This window comes from Ambystoma mexicanum, chromosome 8, assembly GCF_040938575.1.
Source record: "Ambystoma mexicanum isolate Mex_15411 chromosome 8, UKY_AmexF1_1, whole genome shotgun sequence".
Lineage (NCBI taxonomy): Eukaryota > Metazoa > Chordata > Amphibia > Caudata > Ambystomatidae > Ambystoma > Ambystoma mexicanum.
In genome coordinates, this window is record NC_090929.1 from 267,429,892 (window position 1) to 267,451,173 (window position 21,282).

Genomic DNA, 21,282 nt, shown 5'->3' on the forward strand with positions numbered 1-21,282 from the left:
AGGTGCCGCCACCGCATCCGCTACTTCTCTGCACCTCTCGCAGGCCGCCACGGAAAGGGGAGAGGGGCTCTGTATTGGGCAAATGTGTATACCCACAATGCCTTGCTGTTGTGTCTCAGAACTGGAGGTGAACCTCCAGCAATGGCTACTTGGGGCGCTGTGGAGTGTGTGTCTCGGCTCAAAAGGATTTTTCAACTTTCACATTTCAGGTGAAAAGTTTGTTTTTCAAACCTTTTTAAACCCACCATAACTTTTTGGGTGTTGTAAAAACATGGCCAAATGCTCCAACCACAAGGCTGTCAGGACTATATTGCATTGATGATCCCTAAAGAGGGTGGAGCCAGTTATGTAGTTGCCCTGACAGCCTTACAAAATGTCTGTCTTGGGTAGATTAATCTATGTATATAATCACTCTGCCCTCTTAGACAACGACAATATCCTGGAGAAGAGTTTTGTGTTTGGGCTAATTTGCATACCCACAATGGCTTGCTGTTGTGGCTCTGAACTCCCAGTGATGGCTACTAGGCTCAAATGTATTCTCCTACGTATGTATCCATCATTCCCAAAGTTGCTTTGGTGAAAGTTATTGTTATAATGAAAGAGAAAATGGGTAAACAAGTTCTTTCGGGATATTTTTGAAGGAATAGTGTTTGTGAATGGTTAATTAATTGTAGTAAGTGCTGATTATTTGTTATCAATATGTTAATATTTTAACTATGATTTTATTATGGATGTGTATGAAATGTAATTGTTAAAGGGTTTTGAAATAAAGCTATTCAACAACATAAAGTTGAAATCCTGCAGCATCAATTAAACAGCCATTATGTGTTCTTTGTAAACCACAGGGAGCCCCCCCAAGGCGTGGTGCCCATTTAAATTGAAAAGGTTGAAAGGCCTTGATGCTGTCCCTGAGCCTGATTTATTGTACAAGACATTGCTACTATTAGACTGAAGCTGGCTGGGTCGCTGGACATCTCTTTTGACAATGCAGGTTACCTGTGATTTATAACATTCAAACCCTGCAAACGTGGGGTGAAACCCAACATGGATAGACTGTGATGCTGATTTTAACGTTGTTCTTTGTAGGTGGAATTGGATTTGGAAGGGCAGAGGAAGATTCTGGCTCAGAAGCAGATGACGAAACACAGCTCACATTCTACACGGAGCAACACAGGAGCCGGCCGCGAAGCAAAGGTAAATGGAGCCAGAGTCCTGCAAAAGCACAATTGATAGAATCATCACCATATTCACCCACGCAGCACATAGCAGCTCCAGAGGGAGTCATCTACCTAGCAGAGAGGACCGGGTCAGCAAAACCACACCAACAAATACAGACGCGGTCCCTCAGACACCAGCTAGTTTAGTAGCCAGAGTCAACAAAATGTCATGAAGATACACCAAATCCTGTCAAATAAAGACATCATATGGAAACATGACAGCCAGTCAGCCAGCCAGACATCAGCTAGAACTGCCACATGCAGTCAAAGACATAAAACTCTTTGCAATTGGGCAATCTCCAGTCACTTAGCCAGCAGACAGAAGCAGCTCAAGTCACCCATTTATTAGATGGGGGCACCACTAGATAAAAGGGCCAAACAAGATGGCAATAGCAATCTCCCAATGGCAGCCAACAGACCACAATAATTCCTTATACATTAGAAAGAAGTGCACTTAGATGTGAAATAATAAAAGCTCCAGATTGATTCTCAAGGGCGCAAGTCAACACACAACCGCAGTCTGTTACAACTCCCCTTTACTAAACACTAAGCAATTTGCTCTGCCAGAGGGGTGTACACAGGCCCGTACTGGCTTATAGAGCAATAGGGCCATGGTCGAACCAAAAACGCAAAATGCTTGCGTGGGCCAGTTTTTTGGGTCAAAGTGGAGCACTTTTTTGACCAATGAGGGCCAGTTTGATGAGTTGAATAAATATTCTTTAAAATGTACAATTTGCATCACATTTGATCAAAAACCTCCCCCTTGGGTCCTATTCAAACAGTGTCACAAAAGGAATGAATTCCCTTTTGCAACTGTGTTCCACTTTTTCATCGGTGCCCTGAGACAATTGTATGCCCGAGTCGGATCCTGGGTGTACAGCATATACATGCTGATAACTTGTGATGATGTACATATTTTTTGTATAAATATAAGTGTGATAGAGTTTAATTAATAAACTTTACACACAATAATTCATTACAATTCGATTTATCCATATATTCCAATATAAGTACATTTCATTTAATTTCTGTACCTGTCAATGATTAATGCAAATGTTCTGCTATTTTACCTGTCAGGCATTGCATCCAAACACCAACTGGTTCCGGCAATCAATGCTATAAACAAATGTATGAAGTGATGATATAAAATGAGTAGGGAGATTTCTGACCTCTCTGACCTCTCTGGTGGCCAGCACTGGGGACCCTACAATGACTTGCACACTGCGCTCAGAGTTAGGTCAGGATCAGAGTTAAGTTTGAGAAGAGCAACCTTTATAAAGACGCCAACCTGCTTTTGTTTCATAAAAGATGGGTTAAGTGCACGGATTCTCGTGAAAAGAGTAGAGGGTCAGGGGACATGCAGAGCAGACGTGAAAGTGAACAGCAATATAGGGAATATACAATGGAAGAAATTATTCATCAAAAGCAGCCAGGAAAGCAACAGAGATATCCAGTGTAATACACCTGGGAATGAGGGTGGGTGGAGGGAAAGGAAAAGACGGACAAAACACAGACATGCAGGCTTTATGGCAAACAATATAAAACAACATTTCTGTGACGAAAGAAACATGCACAACCTCAGACTTTGATAAAAAACTGACCAGCTCATGCCTACATATTGGAAAAGAACTGTTCCTTCATCTCTGAAACCAATACAAGAGAACCCCATAACCTCCATTGTGTAAACATTAGAAAATGGGGACTTTCCACCCTGTAGAATGGGGTCTTTCTTCACAATATCAACTCTTTGCTATCGGCTTGGGTAGGGAAGGTTGCAATACGGTGCACTTTGCCATGCGTTTCCCGTTTTGAGTCAAATTCTGCCTTTGGCACAGTGGCCTCCGGACCAGAGTGCGTCGTGCTCTTGCAGGGCACTGCCAGGTCACGATCAAGACAGTCTTTGGTGGCACTGAAGCAGTACATGAAACCTGCGGAAGGAACTCATCCCAGCCAGCCAGTGCCCGGGGTCAGTACACGACGGCCTACTGTCGCGCGTGCTTCGGGGTAGGGGAATTGAGGAATACATTGTTATATTCGTTCAAGCTGTTTTGGTGTGTCACAGGGCCACCAAGAGCTCTGTGATATCAACCTAATGCATGGTACCACCTGCGTCCATGTCAGTGTTATGAAGTATTGAGGGGGGAAGGCTTCTCTGCACCTCATTCTTCTACCTCAATGATTAGAGAGTCTCAGCTCCACCCTCTAAGACATGCCTTGAACCCTTCACCTTTTTTGTTTTCGAATAAAGAGTGTGCCCTGAAATCAATCCACCGCCAAGCCTACCCTACCCTCTGACTTGCTATGTGGGACAATCACACCAAAAAGGGGGTGCCATTCGATGTGTGTGCTAGTCCCAGTAGATACGTCACACAGCATGTAGTGGCATCGTGGGGGGTCCAAAGGAGGGATCAAGACTTGATCATCGCAACGGCGGTAAAGGCATGACAGATATGTTTGATTTCAGTAATACCGCATGCTAAGATCTCATGGCTCATGAGTAAGAATTTTAAATATCGCCTGTTTAAAAAATCACGTGATACTCATGCTTGACCGGACACTGTTAAACTCTCTTTATGCATAACAATCATTTGAGCAATGATAATTAAGATGATTATTATTAGACATATTGAGACGATAAACCCTGAGGTGGCGGGCCAACACTGTCGGCAAGGGCCTTCCTCCCAAGTTAAGGGCCTGAGAGAAGCGAGGATCTCTTTGCGAGGATGGCAGTGCCGTTACCGGGAGGGTCGGCCCCCCGCTGAGGGCCAAATAGCCATTCACACACGTGTAGTTCCTTGCATGGGTGTTAATGGTGTCTTAAAAAAAAAAACTACCTTTATGCCGTGACTCAACACTGCATAGTGCTACTTGTCAGTGAAGTGACTCCTCAAGACCTTCCTTTTCTCCTCGTCCTTCTCTCTCCCTCTGCCCAGCTAACCTAGCTATCTAACACTGGGGTTTCACACAGAGTTTTGTGCCACTTGATGTTCAAATAAACACTGATACAAGCATAAGGTTCAGGAATTGATTCTGATTTGAATGTTGTGCCCTTTGTGAGACACGTGTTTCGGCATCTACTGTGCCTTTTTCAGATCGGGGCATTGTCTGTTTAGTTCAAACAAAAAATTAATTGCAATACATGTGAAAAAACATCATTGGTAATTGAGTGTAAAACATCATAAGAGTGAAAAACATGTGTGACTGTTCATATTACAGTGGTCATTGCCAAGATACAATAAAGATAATCTAAACAAACATGAGAGTAACCGAAATAGTATGTCATAACACATATAAATGCACAGAGAGGTGGGAGTGGGGACCAGTTGGCTCTTGATTAGTGCATGTTTTGGGTCTTGTCAAAATTAAGTTCATGTGTATAATTGCTTACAATATCAATTGTCTACTCATATTCACAAAGTGTATACATCTTATTATTCAATGCCTCTATGTTCTCTTGTTTTCGAATTTATATGACTATCTAATGTATAGTGTGCGTTGCACAATTTTTACTTCTTCCTCAGTGCCATAAGGCCTTTGTCTAAAAGGGAACTAATACTTTTAAGTGACATTCTAGGTTAAATTGCCTCCTCTTACCGTTGCTAGTTCATATAGGTCATCATTGTTACGTTGGAATGGTAGAACGTCATGGGTTAGATTCCACCTGTAAAACATTCATGTTCTATGTTATAGAGGGGTCTAATGTATTGTGATAATCACAGAGTGGGAAATGCCATTTTCACTTTGTTTTTCAAAAATGCCCCTTATTTTTCAATTGTGTTAGATTATAACGCCATGCTCTGGTTAAGTAAATCCGCGGGGCACTAAGCCCGAATTTTCCGTATGATTATTAGTGCGACGTAAAAAGTAAAAAAAAAAAAAAAGTTTTAAACATACATTAATCATTGGATTCATTTGCGCTTAATTAAATCCCTCCCTAACTACACATACTTACGCCGTCTGACAACTCACTTTATGATAAGTGTTGGCCATTTAAAACGGGTATTGCATCGCCCTATAACGTGCGTACGTGTCGTTGTATTTCAAAATACGTAATAATATTGTATTCCTGTTCAGGAGCGCATCTACAGACTTTTTAGTTCCATTCGAAAATCAGGGCTTAACTGAAAACCAAGCTATCTACTCTTTCCGTCTCTCCCTCCTCCCCCTAACAGCTTGCTGACTGGCCGCTTGTACCTCAGAGTGTCACCGGTCCCGGGCTCCCCCACCAGTGCCCTCTGACACTTGCCTCAGGTCCCTGAATCTCCCGCTCCGTGTCACTGTCTCTGCACTTGCACAATCCAAATGCACCGTGCCTGAAGATCGTCTGTCTGTTCTCCCTTGCTTCACCCCTAATTGCACTGGTAAAACTGCAGAATCGCTGTCGGGCCTATTTGGTGTGTCTCAACTTGTTAAATGTATTATACGCACTTACTCTGCCTGTGCAGACTATTATCGTCTCAGAATTTCAAGGGCCCTGAACAACTGTTGTTTTTCCCCATGTTCCCACCCTCATTGAGCTCTTTGAAACACTTGCCTGTATATAGGCTTTGTATAAATAAACAGTACCATAGGTTCAGGTCCATGATCAATGTTGATGACTCTGAAGTCATCAACATGAAAACGGACTTTAATGACAAGCTGCGCTGCACGGCGCCAGGCCGCAGGATAAAGGTGCATTTCTGTTTTTTTTAGGACAACATTAGCACCCGTGTAGAAAACTACACGGGTGCTAATTGGTGAAGGGGGAGAGGGCAAGGGAAGGCGGCGCTGGCTGTCCCAGAGCTTGGAACACAGGTTTGTACCATACAGTACAGCATGCGTTCCGAGACCCCTGATTGGCTAGGGCCCTCACCCAGGGTGCTTATGTATATACTAATACCACTACTCATACTAATTCAATAATAATAGTAGTGTTGACACATTATACAGGTAAAGCGAATCAGAGATCTGTGTGCAATCTAAAGATTGCTGAGTCCACCAACTCACTTTGTATAGATAGATATATAGATAATACTAATCAACACACTAATAATCAGTATCATACTAAAGATTATTATTTGTAGTATTATTATTACTGTTATTATCACTATGCATATAGCGCTCTCTATATAGTGAACTGGATGAGCCCAGCAATCATCAGGTTCCACACAGATCTCTGCAGTGCCTACACTGGTGCCTTCAGCTCTCATCCCTTTAGAACCTGTTCCCAGTTTACCAGACCCAGTGGACGGACACCCATGCAAACAGGAGCAACGCTGACCAAGCTCCTGGGGGCCACGTCCAGCCCAACATTTGACAAAATCTTGTTAAGATATATCTTCCAGTATGTCTTTATAATGGGTTGCAATTAGTTGCTTTACCCAGTTTTTGTTTTTCTTAAACAGCACAGGGCAAAGTAGAAGGTCATTTCGGTTTTTAGGAAGCTACAGCCAGGGGTGCCAACTTTTTCAGTTCATGGAAGGGGAAAGGGGTGAGCCATATGGCACAATAATTGAACTAGCGGATGTGATGGGAAGTGATGTCATACTGAGTGATATCATAGGTAATTGCATTCAGGCAAGGATATGTCGGAGGTGCACTATCTAGGCTTCATTGGTATGGCTTTGCTCTTAGCGACATTCCAAAGCGTAATTGTTTTAGTCCATTCTGCCAATAGAGAAAGGGCACTGACCATCTGCAATCAGTCTTAGGCATGCCATACCTGGGAACAGTTCAGTCAGAAATGCTGGGCCCTGTTTGCATGGCAACACAAGCAATCTCAGACATGTTTTAGTCTTGAGGACCTAATCAGTGAGGTGCTGCTTGATTCCATACGCATAACATGGATGGAACCCAAGCCTGAGAATACAATCTGTCACCTAAGGAGACAAACTAAAGGTAAAAGTGAGTGAAGGGAGGAGTTGAATCCATTATAATTCTGCCATGTTTCTGCGCTGGTTTTTTAATACCATTGAATGCAAATCAGTCTTCATCCAGCCACCAATATGAACACTCAGGCTCAAACTGCTGGACCACAAGACACGCATGTCTGTGCTTGCGGCACATGCCTCAGCAGTTTGGACTCATCTGCTTCTTTTCGTGGTAGGAACAAGAATGATTTGCTTAAAGCTGGTCTTCTTCTGCAATGGCACAGATAGCACAAAAAAGATGGCTTGGACGGCAAGTAAATAGGTTATGAATAATTCAAAGCTTTGCGTCCATCACTTTTTGATTTTACTCTGCCTCCCCTTCCTTATTGCATTACCCATGCACCAACCTTATGTTGTTCACCTTCCCGTATGTAGGCAAGTCACGGAAAAGATAATGTGAATGCATTTTGTAACATACCTCTGTTGATGCATCTGCTTCAGGAATCTTTTTGTGAATTGCAGGTCGCAAGTGTGTGACCTGTGTGGCACTTGTCAAATCAGGACATCCTCCTGAGACTGATAAAATGAGTAACAGTGAGTGGGCTTATACCCTCCGGTTTGGGAATGGTCAGCAGCAGCAAGAGCTGCAAAGATGGGGGTCTGCAACCTGCTGTTTTCAAATATGGCTTCTATGATATATCACCTTTGAAGGTGATGGCAAGGGCTCATGGGGGTTGTAGTTCTATACACCTAGTGTGCCAAAGGTTGCATCAATTGGTGTTAGGTGAATTACACATTGTGGGATGTTTTTACCCATGCATCCAAGCCCTACAATACAACTGTGCAGTACTGGCATGGAAAACATCGTGATGGCCAGAACTCCCCAGAGAGTGCACAGGGAAAACATGAAGAATAGGCTGCCACCCATTTTTGCCTATGTTGTGAGCACAGGAGGGCACTGCCTAAAACCACCAGTGGGCTACACACACAGTAGCCTGAAACCATTGGGAATGGCAATGCTGATTGCAAAAAAAGCAACTCAGAACTGTGGGGAATTAATTTTCTTAATCCCAAAAATGGTTGCATTACCAGTACTCACCACTATCAGAAAGCCGGCGTTTTAAAACCACCAGAATTGTGCGTAAAACTGAACAAATGAAACAAAACCAGACCAAGGAAAGACTTGCTAAGAGGTGGATACAATGTAAACTATATTCTGAAATGACTTGAAGGAAGTAATTATTTAATGTATATGTAAAAATTGTCAGTTTGATTTGAATGTAGAAAACTGGGAACAAAAAGGGACATTTAGCTGAAACCTGGCTTAATGAAACTGGATTCTGCCTGACAACTACCCCCGACAGGAGTTGAAACCTGCTCAGCCACTCCCCTTGCCAAAAGGAGTTGTCACCTCTCTGATTAGATTAGGGGTGGAGCAGCTGGGGACTACAGGGAATTGAACAAAGGCCTGTCCTGGACTCAGGCAAATGTTATATTGGGGGGCCATAAAGTGGCTTCCTCTTAGGGGAAACTGGGAGGGGCAGTGCCTCTGCTAGCAGCTGAGCTTGGGGGAAGTGGATAAACCAGTTATTCCACCCGTGATGTGGGAAGCCACACCCCTTTTTGACCAGGGCATAATTTTAAAAAGATAGATAATTCATAGTGCGGACTTGTCAGAATTATATAAGTAATATCATTATTTTTGTGATTTTTCTGTGAACATTTTGAGAGGTGTTAGGACCCTGTGGTGTATTCTGGGGGGTTGCTAGTGGAAAATAGGGTCTCACTCCAAATGTCTGCATGTTAGAAATCTGACACTTCATCAATTAGTGTCCCTACTCCTTGCGCACATGTGTGTAATTTTGGGTAAATGTCCGATATTGCAAAACCAGTTAAAAAGCGCAAAATGTTGTCATTTTTTAATGCAAGCCCCCAGGAAGATCAAAGGCGGACAAGCACGGACCATAAGGAATATATAATGTGCGCATGTAATTTCAACAAATTGTATATCTGGGAAGGATGTATTTGAATCATATATAGATTTGTGGGCAAACTGACCAGGGGAGGATCCTCTGACCCATAAACAGACTTCATCATGCTGACAATCCATTTCTTTCCCCCAATCATGGGAGAGGGGAGAATTGGGCCAATGACAAGTAGAGAGGGGCAGGCTTAGCTAGGCCCAGGCACACACCCATTTTCAAAACACATAAAAAGAGACTGCTGGGACAGGTAGAGACATTCAATTCCATTTGCTGCGGAGCATGGTGACCGACGACTTCACATCCAGAGATCCAGACTTCAAATCCATCAATCTCCAAAGCCCAAAACTTTACTTCAGAACTTAAACTAAGGGCCTAAACCCACAAACTGAGAACTCTTCTCAGCAGGCATCAGCAACCTTAAAATCATTTGCGAACTATTCCACAGCCGGGCGAGCTGTTTGAATTCTTTTGTCAAGAACAATTGCCAGAGACCAGACCAGAGGTCCAGAGTGACCCAGACCGCTGTGAGCAGAACCAGAGAGCTGACCCAGATCACTGTGAAGTTCCGAGACCAGAACCGGAGTCCAATCAAAACCTGACCAGATCCCTGGCGAGGCCTATTTCAAATTTATATTGTGAGTACCTAGCAGAACTGTGCAGAACCAATCTCTTAGTTAAAATAATCTAATCCAAACTATTTTAACCTAAGTAGAACAGCCTCCTAGAAATTGTGTCATCTGTCATTTGTAAAGCTGCACGACTGTCACCTGTCAATTCTGAAGCTGCAAGCTGTCATCTGTCATTTTGAGTTTACTTTAAATTCGAAAAACTACCTTTATTTAATCGTCCGTATCTATGGAACCGTTTGGGCTAGGAACGAAATTTAACTTTCCTCTGAAAGCTTAGAATCTAGGCTTTCCAACGAACCTAGAACCAACTCCTTATACTTTTTCTTCAATCGCGAGACACGCACTCGCGAAATTTTCAGCGATTTGCGATTTTGGCTCAATTTCTCCACTTGTCAAAATAGCAGCTCCATTCTTTCCTTTGTTTAAATCCGTTTGCAACTTGGTAATAAATCATAGAGCATTGCTAAAGTGAGCCTGAACTAATACCAACACGCATCTCCCACTCACCCTGAATCTCTAGAGGGAATTAAAATTATTGGCACATTTTCCCACCCATTGCCATCACATTTAAAAAGCATGTTTTTCAAACTCCTACCTGTTTCCTCTAAGCTTGCAGCGGGGGGGACTGAATTTCGTATTGTATGTGATTGCATTCCTGAGAACTGTGTGCCCCTCTTTCCATCTCCTGACATTTCTTACATTGCATAGGGGAGGGGGGTGAATTGCCAGAGAAAAAATGATTATCTTATCTTTTGCTAAAATCATATCAAGTATTCCTGTACTGCATTTTATTCCTCATTGCTTTTCCCTTGAAATCATAAAAGTATTTTTGCTACTTTATCCATCCTATAATAACTCCTCATTGATTGTAAAGAAGTGTGCTAGTGCCAGATTACCCATTGTTGATCAACATCATATGTCTCAGTGTACTATCAGATATTAATTTATTATAAAAGTGTGATATATATATGTATATTGTTTAATTTTTCAAATAAACCTTTTAATTTGCAAAACAAACCTACTTCTTGGCTCAGTGGGGTCAGGGGGAATCTAAGAGGGGGTGTTATACAAGGGTGGTCATCCAGAGTACTGAACTAGACATAAAAATACATTAATAAGGGTTTTCCTCAGCAAACCAGACTAAGCATTGACTTGGCTGTAGTGTTGATTGAATATCGCTTACAAAAGTGGGGGCTCGTCCGGGATATTCTGGGTTAGATTTACCATTTGTGCAGATTAATATAGTGTGCCAACCGACCAGATACACATATCCGGTTGGATCACCACTCTGTTTTACACTGTGAAAGCACCCCTCAAAGGAACGCTCTAAGGAAACGGTCTGTTTTGCAAAATAAAATACAAATTTCTGTAAGTCAGGAAGGAACTCAAATTCCAGAATGACGACCTTGGTAGATATGAAAATAGCCAGAGAGCACTTCTTACATAAGCTATTTGTGAGGGGTGAGTGGACTAATCAGGACCAAATGGTCTGGTTGCAGGCAATCGCGCAACAGGTCACTGAAACAGGGTCATATATATGGGGAGATCAGAGTCCCCTACATGTGGCCTTGAGTGAACTATATATGGCCCCTTAAGCCAAAGATGAACATAATAAGATTGCCAGGATAGCGGCATATTTGAATCTATATATGGGAGCCATGCAGGACAAATGTGCTGACGGCCAAGATCTGGCAAATAGGCAACAGATGGCGTTAGAGAAGGCCCAATCTGATCTGGACTCTTCTGAGCAGAGGCTGCTCAGGAGCCAGGAGTCAGAAAAGGACAGCAGACAGTACATCATTAAAATAAAGGAGGATATGGATGTGCTGCAACAGGAAAAGGCAGACCAGGATACCAGATTTCTGGCCTTGCAGAAGGAGTACCAAGAAGGTTTGGACTCCCTACTGCAGAGCCAGAAAAAGCTGGAGCAACAATTAGATTTCAATAGGGCATGTGCCGAGCAGGTAGTCACCCTGCAAAGCCACCTAGATAGGGAGAAGGCAGAGAGCAATAAACTGATTTTGAAAGACCTGGATACCCAGGCAGAGTTTGATCAGGAGTGCCAGAAAGCTGGTGCCTTCCAAAGGCAAAGGGACGACCTGGCGGCACAGATGCAGGCTCTTAGTCAGGAAAGGGATACCTTAGGCCAGGAAGTCTGCCACTTAAAAAGGAAAATGGAAGAAAATCACCTGGCCCTCCAGGGACTGGGTGACCTCCAAAAAGAACACCAGAACTTGTTAGAGCACACCAGGAGGTTGGAGGATGCTCTGGCAAGAAAGGAGCAGGCCAATAGGGACACAGCTCAGGAGGTAACCCTCTTGCAGCAGAGACTGGCCCAGTACTCCAGGACCAATCAGGAGGCACAGAGAGAAAATGAGGCTCTCTGTCAGCACAATGATAGGCTCCAGCAACAGGTAGCGATGCAGGAGAGACTGATAGAGTCTAGTAAGGCCTTAACTGAGGAACTGAAAGCGCAGGCTCTTGCATTGCAACAGGAAGCAGGGGCGGATAGAGATGAGGTTCGCTGGGAAGGAGAAACTCCTGAGCATAACCTCAGGAGCCCTAGTACCAGAGGCCTTCATCTCTCCCAGTCCCTGGACTCTGCCACCCCCATGTCCCCTCGCGCACATGAGCCCAGGGCCACGGGGATGGCAGATTACTATCCAGCTAGAAGTATGGGGCTCATAGGCCAGTGCCTCCGAGGAATGGATGGGCGGGTATCCGGGTATGGCCACCCAAGCACAGTGCAATTTAGTGAGGAACCCCAGGAGAGTAGGCCCATTAAGGGAATCCTGAAAACCTCTGGCCAGTTAGGTCAGTGGGGGGGGTACCCATCAAATCCTGGCAGCAAGGAGGGATCTGAAGACTCCTCTGAGCATTACAGGACACAGGAGACCAGGTCCCCACATTCTTCCAGCCATTCCCAGGCTCGCAGAATCCCGGAAAACCTGGAAGATCAGACGGGCACCTCTGGGAGCAGCGCTTCTGAGTCGGAGGATGAATGGACCAAGGTTACCCGAACCAAAAAGGCCAATAAGGCAAAAAGGGTCTTGCTTAAGGACCCATTGAAACAAATAAAGGCAATAAGGAGTGTCATCACGCCTTATCATAAGAACGCCAAGTATTCTGTTTGGGAACACTTGGAGCTCTATGAGCAAATGATGGAGACTTTCCATTTGAATGACAGCCAAAGCTGTATTCAATATGTAAAGTGGACCTTCTCACCAGAATACTCCAGGTTCTTTGCGGGGCTGGAGGATCAAAACCATTCAAGGTGGTCCACATACAGGGCTTCCATCTTGAAACATTTTTCTGTGCACAGAAATCCTCAAGAGGCTCGCAAGGCAGCCTACAATTTGCAATGTGGGGAGGATCTGGCCCCACAAGAGTTTGTGCAAGAATTAAAGCGTGCTTTTGCGCAGACCACCAGAAGGGTACGCACGAATAACAGAGAATTTATCAATACGTTTTTCCATGCCTTACCCAAATACAAAAGACCCAGCTCGTGAGAGATTTTCATGAGAAAAGATCTTTAGACTGAGTCATTGAACAGGCTACGCAGATCTATGAGGTGCAGAAGCCTATCGAAAATAAAAATAACGAAAAGGAGCCAAACAGACCCACTTTGTGGAGGAGGTACAGGTCTTCCAATTTGAGGGAGGGGGATCCTCAGAAGATCCTGTGAAAAGGATCTTCTCCTTCAGAGATGGGGGAACTCCTCCCAAGGAAAAATGGGTCCCAAGGGATTCTCATCCAGACTGGGGAGATGTGGAGACTGAGCTACCGCCGCCCATCATCTCATCCCAGAACCGACAATACCAAAATCCCAAGGGTCAAACCCATCCTGATGACTGCCTCCAAAAAGGGCGGGGTGGCCCAGAACCGGAACCAGGGGAACCCACAATGGCTCTGATCTCCAGTTGCCAACTTTTTCTTTCAGATTCCCAAGGCTCTCCACAGAATTCTGCCCAAACCTCTTCGCTAGCAATGTCCAAAACCAGAAAGTTAGCCCACCAGTTGTCCAAAAATGTGCATTATCTGTGCCCCCTTGAGGAGAAGGAGGGAAGATACTATGCCCCGGTACAAGTACAGGGGCAGGGTAAAATTTTGGCACTGGTGGACACTGGATCCCAAGCTACCCTTCTGTCCAAAAGGGCCTTTGAGGAACTAAATGCAGGAAGGGGGGAGAATTACCGAATTCCTCTCACCTCTCTTCCTGGACAACTGCAGAACGTTGACGGGAAGGAAATTCCCGTTGAGGGGACTGCAGACTTGGACATTAAAATTGGGCAACACAAGGTGAAACACCCGGTCATAGTGACTCCTGAGGGCACCCCTTGTTTACTAGGGAATGACCTCCTGAGAAGGTTGTCACCCCTAATAGATTGTGTAAACAAGGTCCTCTGGACCCAGACTAGCCGACCAATGAAATTAAAACAGAGTGTCAACCATGTTAGTTTAAACGGCACCTCTGCCACATGGTTGAACAAAAATCTCACCAAGTAGAATTTCACTTCCAGAACAACCAAACTCAAGACGTGACAGTAATAGCAGTAGGACAAAAGACTGGTGATGGGGGGTCCTCTCTATTTCTGAAAATCAACCTTCCTTCCAGTTTAAGGTGGTATTCCACACTGGAAGGCAACACCCTGAAATTCTTTACTAATCCACAATCAGAAACTCCCACTCCTATAGTCCAGAAAGATGTGAAATCAGCTCAGAGCCTGGCTGATATTCAGCAAATTGGAGAGCAGTTGTTCATCCCTGTTCAGTTAAATGATGGGAAGGACTCTGTTCTCGCTCGAGTGTGTGTGAACAACGGTAAGAGCTTCATCAGCGAAGCCATGTTCCGCCAACTCCCAAAAGATCCAGCCATTCCCACATTTAAACTGATAGACAAATGGGAAATGGACCTGGAAGCACCTAATTCCAAACATCTCCTGCCAAGCAGGTGTATGCTCAAAATCTCCAATGGCAACAAGAGCATAGTCCATAATTGTTGGGTCGTGCGAGACGTCACTGCCGCCTTTTACTTAGGCAGTGACATTCTCAATCGCTTTGCCATTAGTTTGGACCTAATAAACTTCAAAGCTTGGTCCCGATTAGCGGATAATCCCATGGGCTTTGATGATTCAGAAAAAGCATTTAGGTCAGCTCAATTGCTAACTTATGCAGTTGAAATTCAGATTAAAGAGGAAGTCACCATCCCAGAAAGGACCCGACAATTCTCCCTGGAAGTGAAAGTTAAAAGAGGACAACATTTGAAAAACCCTGATGCTTACATACATCTAAATGCTTCTCTCCAACAGCAAGGGTTGGGGGTAAACCCAACTCCATTAGTCAACTTAGAACATGACATCATTCCAATAGAGGTGGATAACAGCGACTTAAAGAGTATTACTCTAGCCGCAGGCACCATATTGGAATGGCGATTGATGACCAACATTTCTCCATTGATTTAGGAAATGAACAGTTAGGACCAATCCCCAAGGACTGTATTGACAGTGACAGTGAGGACAATACAACACCAGTCAGGATTTTCACCCAGCATGGGGGGAACTTCCTGGTGTACACTTCTTGCCCTTATGGTAAGGAAGATGTGACTTGTGACTTCAGGAGGGATGAGGTGATTTTACAGGTCCATGAGGGCTGCCTTTCCCACCTGAAGCCTCCAGTCCAAATCAGCACTCTGACCAGGGACTTCTCCACCCAGCTGGATGAGGACACTGAGATAGCCAAACCAGAAGTCTTTCCAGGCTTCAGGCAGATGGTGGAAGAGAGAGTCAACCTAGCTGATGCCTGTGTGACTCTGGAACAGAAGCAAAATTTGAAACAAGTTTTCTTGGATTTCCAAGATCTCTTTGTGGTAGACTCATATGACTGTGGTCGTACCGACATCCACACCACAACAATTCCCACGGACCCTGGAATGACTCCAGTGTTTGTGAAGCAATATCGCTTGCCTCTCGCATCCATGGAGTCCCTTACTGAAATAATTAAGAACCTTGAGTCCCGGGGAATAATCCGTCCAGTCCACAGCACTTTCAATAATCCGGTGCTGGGAATATTGAAGCCAAACGGCCAGTGGAGACTCTGCGCCGACCTTAGGGAGCTCAACAAATGGGTCCATACTTCCGGATGGCCTCTGCCCTACATTGACCAAGGGCTGGCCCAGATTCAGGGGTCACAGGTATTCACAGCAATATACCTGACCAATGGATACTGGACTGTGCCTGTCAGAAGGGAGGACCAATACAAACTGGCTTTTACCTTTTGGGGCCAGCGGTACACATGGACCCGGACTCCCTTCGGATACCTCAACTCCGGCAATGAATTCAACATTTTCCTACATAAGGCCATGCCCGACCTGGGTGCGAGGGGTAACCTGGCTTATGTAGATGATGTCCTCATCAAAAGTTCATCTCTGGAAGAACACATAGCGGAGATCTGTTATGTTCTGACACAGTTGAGGGCCGCCGGAGCAAAACTTTCCTTCCAGAAAGCACAGTGGTGTAGAACCCGTGTTAATTTCTTGGGGCATGAGATTACTCCTCAGGGTCTCTGTCCCCAGGAAAAGAAAGTAGAAGCACTTCAGAAACTGAAAGACCCCACAACTCTGCGGGAACTAAGGAGCCTCCTTGGACTGACTAATTACAGCAGAAAGTTCATTGAAGGCTACGCAGAGATCACTAGACCCCTGATTCATCTCTTGAAGGGGGGGGTCAAGTGGGAATGGGGTCCAGAACAATCCGAGGCAGTAAAACAACTCAAAAGAAGCCTCTCACAAGCGCCTTGCCTAGCTTACCCTGTCAGAAACAAGGTGTTCTTCCTGGAGACAGGGTTCTCTAATACGTGCTTGACGGCAGTATTATACCAAAAGCATGACAAGGTCAATAAAGTAATCTTCTATGCGAGCAAAACTTTATCCTCTGTGGAGGAAAAATTCAACGATTGTGAGAAGGCACCCCTGGCAACGGTGTGGGCATTGAAGAATTACCGACCGTTTATCCAGGTGGAACACATCATAGTGGAGACTCCACACCAGCCTCTGCAATATCTCCAAAGTGACAGAATCCGGGCCGGAAATGTGAGTAATTCCCGAATGACTTCCTGGATTCTGTCAATGCAAGGCTTTCCTGTGGAGGTCAGATATGGCCAAAACAAGAAGAGTCCCCTCGCGCAAGGCCTGGCTGACTTGCATGATTGTGCCAGAGAAAACTGTCTCAAGGACGAAAGTCTAAAAATCAAGGACAACATGGAGGCATACCTTAATTCCCCACACAAAGTCTTTGAAGAAGACAAGTGTGAGGGAATGCCCACTGTCTATGTGGATGGATGCTCTTACCATGTTGACAACAACGGGGAGAAAGAACTGGTGGCCGGTGTAGGGAATGCATGGGTGAAGGAGTTTCCAGAACCCTCCGCTGGATACAAAATTGGTTCCCAAAGTAGTCAGGTGGCAGAATTGATGGCTGTGCATCAGGCCATCCTCACTGCTGTCCAACATCAACTCCATGAACTGGTCATAATCACAGATTCGGATTATGTACGGAACGGGGTCGTGGAGCACCTGGTTAATTGGAAAACCAGAGGCATGTTATGTGCCAATAACAAACCCCTGAAACATGGAAAGTTAATTCAAAACATTGATGATCTGTCCACCTCGAATGGGATGACCATCTACTGGAAAAAGATCAAGGGTCATTCCAAAGTAGAGGGACCAGACAAAACTGGAAATGCCTTAGCTGATCAACTGGCCAACACCGGGGCCATCCAAGGGGATCTAATAGAAATAGAGTTCCTGTTGGGGGAAATCCAGGTCACTGCGATCACTAGGTCCCAGACAAATGCTCACAATGATCTTTCAACTGCCCAATGGAGCAAGGAGATCGCTGATGCTGATTTGATTACAGCTCAGAAGGGGGATCCAATCATTGGTAAGTTTAACCAACACCTCGAGGACCCTGAGAACTTTCCCCTGACGGATACAGATTACATTGGGAAAGAGGACCTTAGAGTGTTGATGAAATGTCCTAAAATGTTCCGAATCCAAGACGGTTTGTTGGTAAGGAAATCCCAAGCTGGCCATGATCAGTGGGTGGTTCCTACCTCATTCCGAAGCCTGATATTAAGTCACGCCCATGATGCGGCCACCGCCGGTCATAGGGGGTTTCACACAACACTGGAAATCTTAAGAGAGGTTGCACACTGGCCACACATAGGGCAGGACCTCGACCAATACTTGAAGGAGTGTCTTGTGTGTGCACAATTTCAGCCATCATCCCTCACACACCTTGCGCCTCTCCAAAAGAGGGGGATGACACTGCCATGGTCAGATTTGCAAATCGACTTTGTAGGCCCTGTGATTCGCTCGTCTAGAGGAAACAAGTACATGTTGACCGTTACATGTTTTTTTACCAAGTGGGTGGAATGTCTCCCAGCCCCAAACTGCAAGGCAGAAACAGCAGCTGCCCTGATGATTAACCACATCTTTTTCCCGTTTTGGTCTACCTCAAAGGATTGAGTCAGACAGAGGTAGCCACTTCACCAGTGAAGTAATGACAAAGATGTGGGAGATACTGGGGGTTAAAAGGAAGCTACACATTGCTTACAGGCCAGCTTCTTCTGGAGCAGTGGAGAGATATAACCGAACCATTGTGAGCATCTTAAAAAAGTTTGTGGCAGATTCTGGGCCAAGTTGGGATATCCGATTACCTCTGGTCCTAATGGCCATCATCCCCTTCATCTGCAACCAAAATGTCACCATTTGAGTTGATGACTGGACTCAAGATGGTGCTTCCCCAGCATTTGCTCTACAGGACTCAAAAGCAAATGTTGATAAATGCCTCCACAACTCATGAGTATGTGTAGAATTTAAGGAAACACCTTCAGCATGCTTTTGCCTATGCTCAGCGAAATCTAGAAAGATCAGCCGAGAGCATGAAGACCCACTATGATTTAAAAACTACCCGAAAGGAATATAAGGTGGGTGATCGGGTCTATCTACACAATTTCCAAAGGAACCAGGCCAAACAGTGAAAATTCTTGCCTACATGGAAGGGACCGTTTGAAATTATAGGCAAGATCTCCCCTGTTGCCTATAAGATCTGCATCCCCAAAGGCAGTCTGGCAGAAGGGGAAGAAAAGTGGGTACATATAAATCAGCTAAAGTGTTGCCATCCCAGGCACACTCTGCAACAACTGGAGGAATCCACTGGAATCCCAGAGGGGGCCGCTCCAGAGTAATTCAGTTCCAACCCTAAAATATCCCACATATAATCTCTAAAATATTATACTCTTGTAAGTCACTGTCTTTGAATGATAACTTGTATCTCAAAAGTAAAATGTTAGGTATGTTAAAGTATAAAATGTATATGTCTGCCACACCATTAGTAGTGATGGAAAAATGTGTACAAATAGGTATTGCCGCTTTTCCTTTGTCGTCCTAGGAGAAAGAAAACCTGGAGACTGGCCAAGGAGGACGATCCGGAGACCGGGAGCAGAGACCCAAGGGGCCCGGGGTACCGCCCAATCCTCCCATCAGGACCAGCAAGGAGAACTGATTGATCGATTGGAGGGAGGAAAAGATGCTGAACTGTGCCACCTATGGAATTGGAAAAAGAGGAGGCGAACATCCCAGATCTTGCGAGTTCCATCAGTGAAAGGACAGAATGGCCATCGCAAGAGGGGGGGGCTTGTGGGATGTTTTTACCCATGCATCCAAGCCCTACAATAAAACTGTGCAGTTCTGGCATGGAAACCATCATGATGGCCAGAACTCCCCAGAGAGTGCACAGGGAAAACATGAAGAATAGGCTGGCACCCATTTTTGCCTATGTTGTGAGCACAGGAGGGCACTGCCTAAAACCACCAGTGGGCTACACAAACAGTAGCCTGAAACCATTGGGAATGGCAATGCTGATTGCAAAAAAAGCAACTCAGAACTGTGGGGAATTCATTTTCTTAATCCCAAAAATGGTTGCATTACCAGTACTCACCACTATCAGAAAGGCAGCGTTTTAAAACCACCAGAATTGTGCGTAAATCTGAACAAATGAAACAAAACCAGACCAAGGAAAGACTTGCTAAGAGGTGGATACAATGTAAAACTATATTCTGAAATGACTTGAAGGAAGTAATTATTTAAATGTATATGTAAAAATTGTCAGTTTGATTTGAATGTAGAAAACTGGGAACAAAAAATGACATTTAGCTGAAACCTGGCTTAATGAAACTGGATTCTGCCTGACAACTACCCCCGACAGGAGTTGAAACCTGCTCAGCCACTCCCCTTGCCAAAAGGAGTTGTCACCTCTCTGATTAGATTAGGGGTGGAGCAGCTGGGGACTACAGGGAGTTGAACAAAGGCCTGTCCTGGACTCAGGCAAATGTTATATTGGGGGGCCGTAAAGTGACTTCCTCTTAGGGGAAACTGGGAGGGGCAGTGCCTCTGCTAGCAGCTGAGCTTGGGGGAAGTGGATAAACCAGTTATTCCACCCTGTGATGTGGGAAGACACACCCCTTTTTGACCAGGGCATCATTTTAAAAAAATAGATAACTTAAAGGGCGGACTTGTCAGAACTATATAAGTAATATCATTATTTTTGTGATTTTTCTGTGAACATTTTGAGAGGCGTTAGGACGCTATGGTGTATTCTGGGGGGTTGCTAGCGGAAAATAGGGTCTCACTCCAAATGTCTGCATGTTAAAAATCTGACACTTCATCAATTAATGTCCCTACTCCTTGCGCACATGTGTGTAATTTTGGGTAAATGTCCGATATTGCAAAACCAGTTAAAAAGCGCAAAATGTTGTCATTTTTGAATGCAAGCCCCCAGGAAGATCAGAGGCAGACAAGCATGGACCATAAGGAATATATTATGTGCACATGTAATTTCAACAAAATGTATATCTGGGAAGGATGTATTTGAATCAAATATAGATTTGTGGGCAAACTGACCAGGGGAGGATCCTCTGACCCATAAACAGACTTCATCATGCTGACAATCCATTTCCTTCCCCCAAAAATGGGAGAGGGGAGAATTGGGCCAATGACAAGTAGAGAGGGGCAGGCTTAGCTAGGCCCAGGCACACACCCATTTTCAAAACACATAAAAAGAGACTGCTGGGACAGGTAGAGACATTCAATTCCATTTGCTGCGGAGCATGCTGACCGACGACTTCACATCCAGAGATCCAGACTTCAAATCCATCAATCTCCAAAGACCAGAACTTTACTTCAGAACTTAAAGCAAGGGCCTAAACCCACAAACTGAGAACTCTTCTCAGCAGGCCTCAGCAACCTTAAAATCATTTGCGAACTATTCCACAGCCGGGCGAGCTGTTTGAATTCTTTTGCCAAGAACAATTGCCAGAGACCAGACCAGAGATCCAGAGTGACCCAGACCGCTGTGAGCAGAACCAGAGAGCTGACCCAGATCACTGTGAAGTGCCGAGACCAGAACCGGAGTCCAGTCCAAAACCTGACCAGATCCGTGGCAAGGCCTATTTCAAATTTATATTGTGAGTACCTAGCAGAACTGTGCAGAACCAATCTCTTAGTTAAAATATTCTAATCCAAACTATTTTAACCTAAGTAGAA

At 44.7% G+C, this 21,282-nt stretch overlaps 1 protein-coding gene across 2 annotated transcripts in view; it reads left to right on the forward strand.

Moving 5' to 3' along the window:
* ASTN2 (astrotactin 2) overlaps positions 1 to 21,282 on the forward strand; it is a 3,972,579-nt gene that overhangs the window by 1,133,723 nt on the left and 2,817,574 nt on the right. For both annotated transcript variants that reach the window (XM_069609664.1, XM_069609663.1), the window contains exon 5: positions 1,087 to 1,194. In XM_069609664.1, the coding sequence (XP_069465765.1) occupies positions 1,087 to 1,194 (108 nt within the window). The remainder of the gene's footprint in view (positions 1 to 1,086; positions 1,195 to 21,282) is intronic.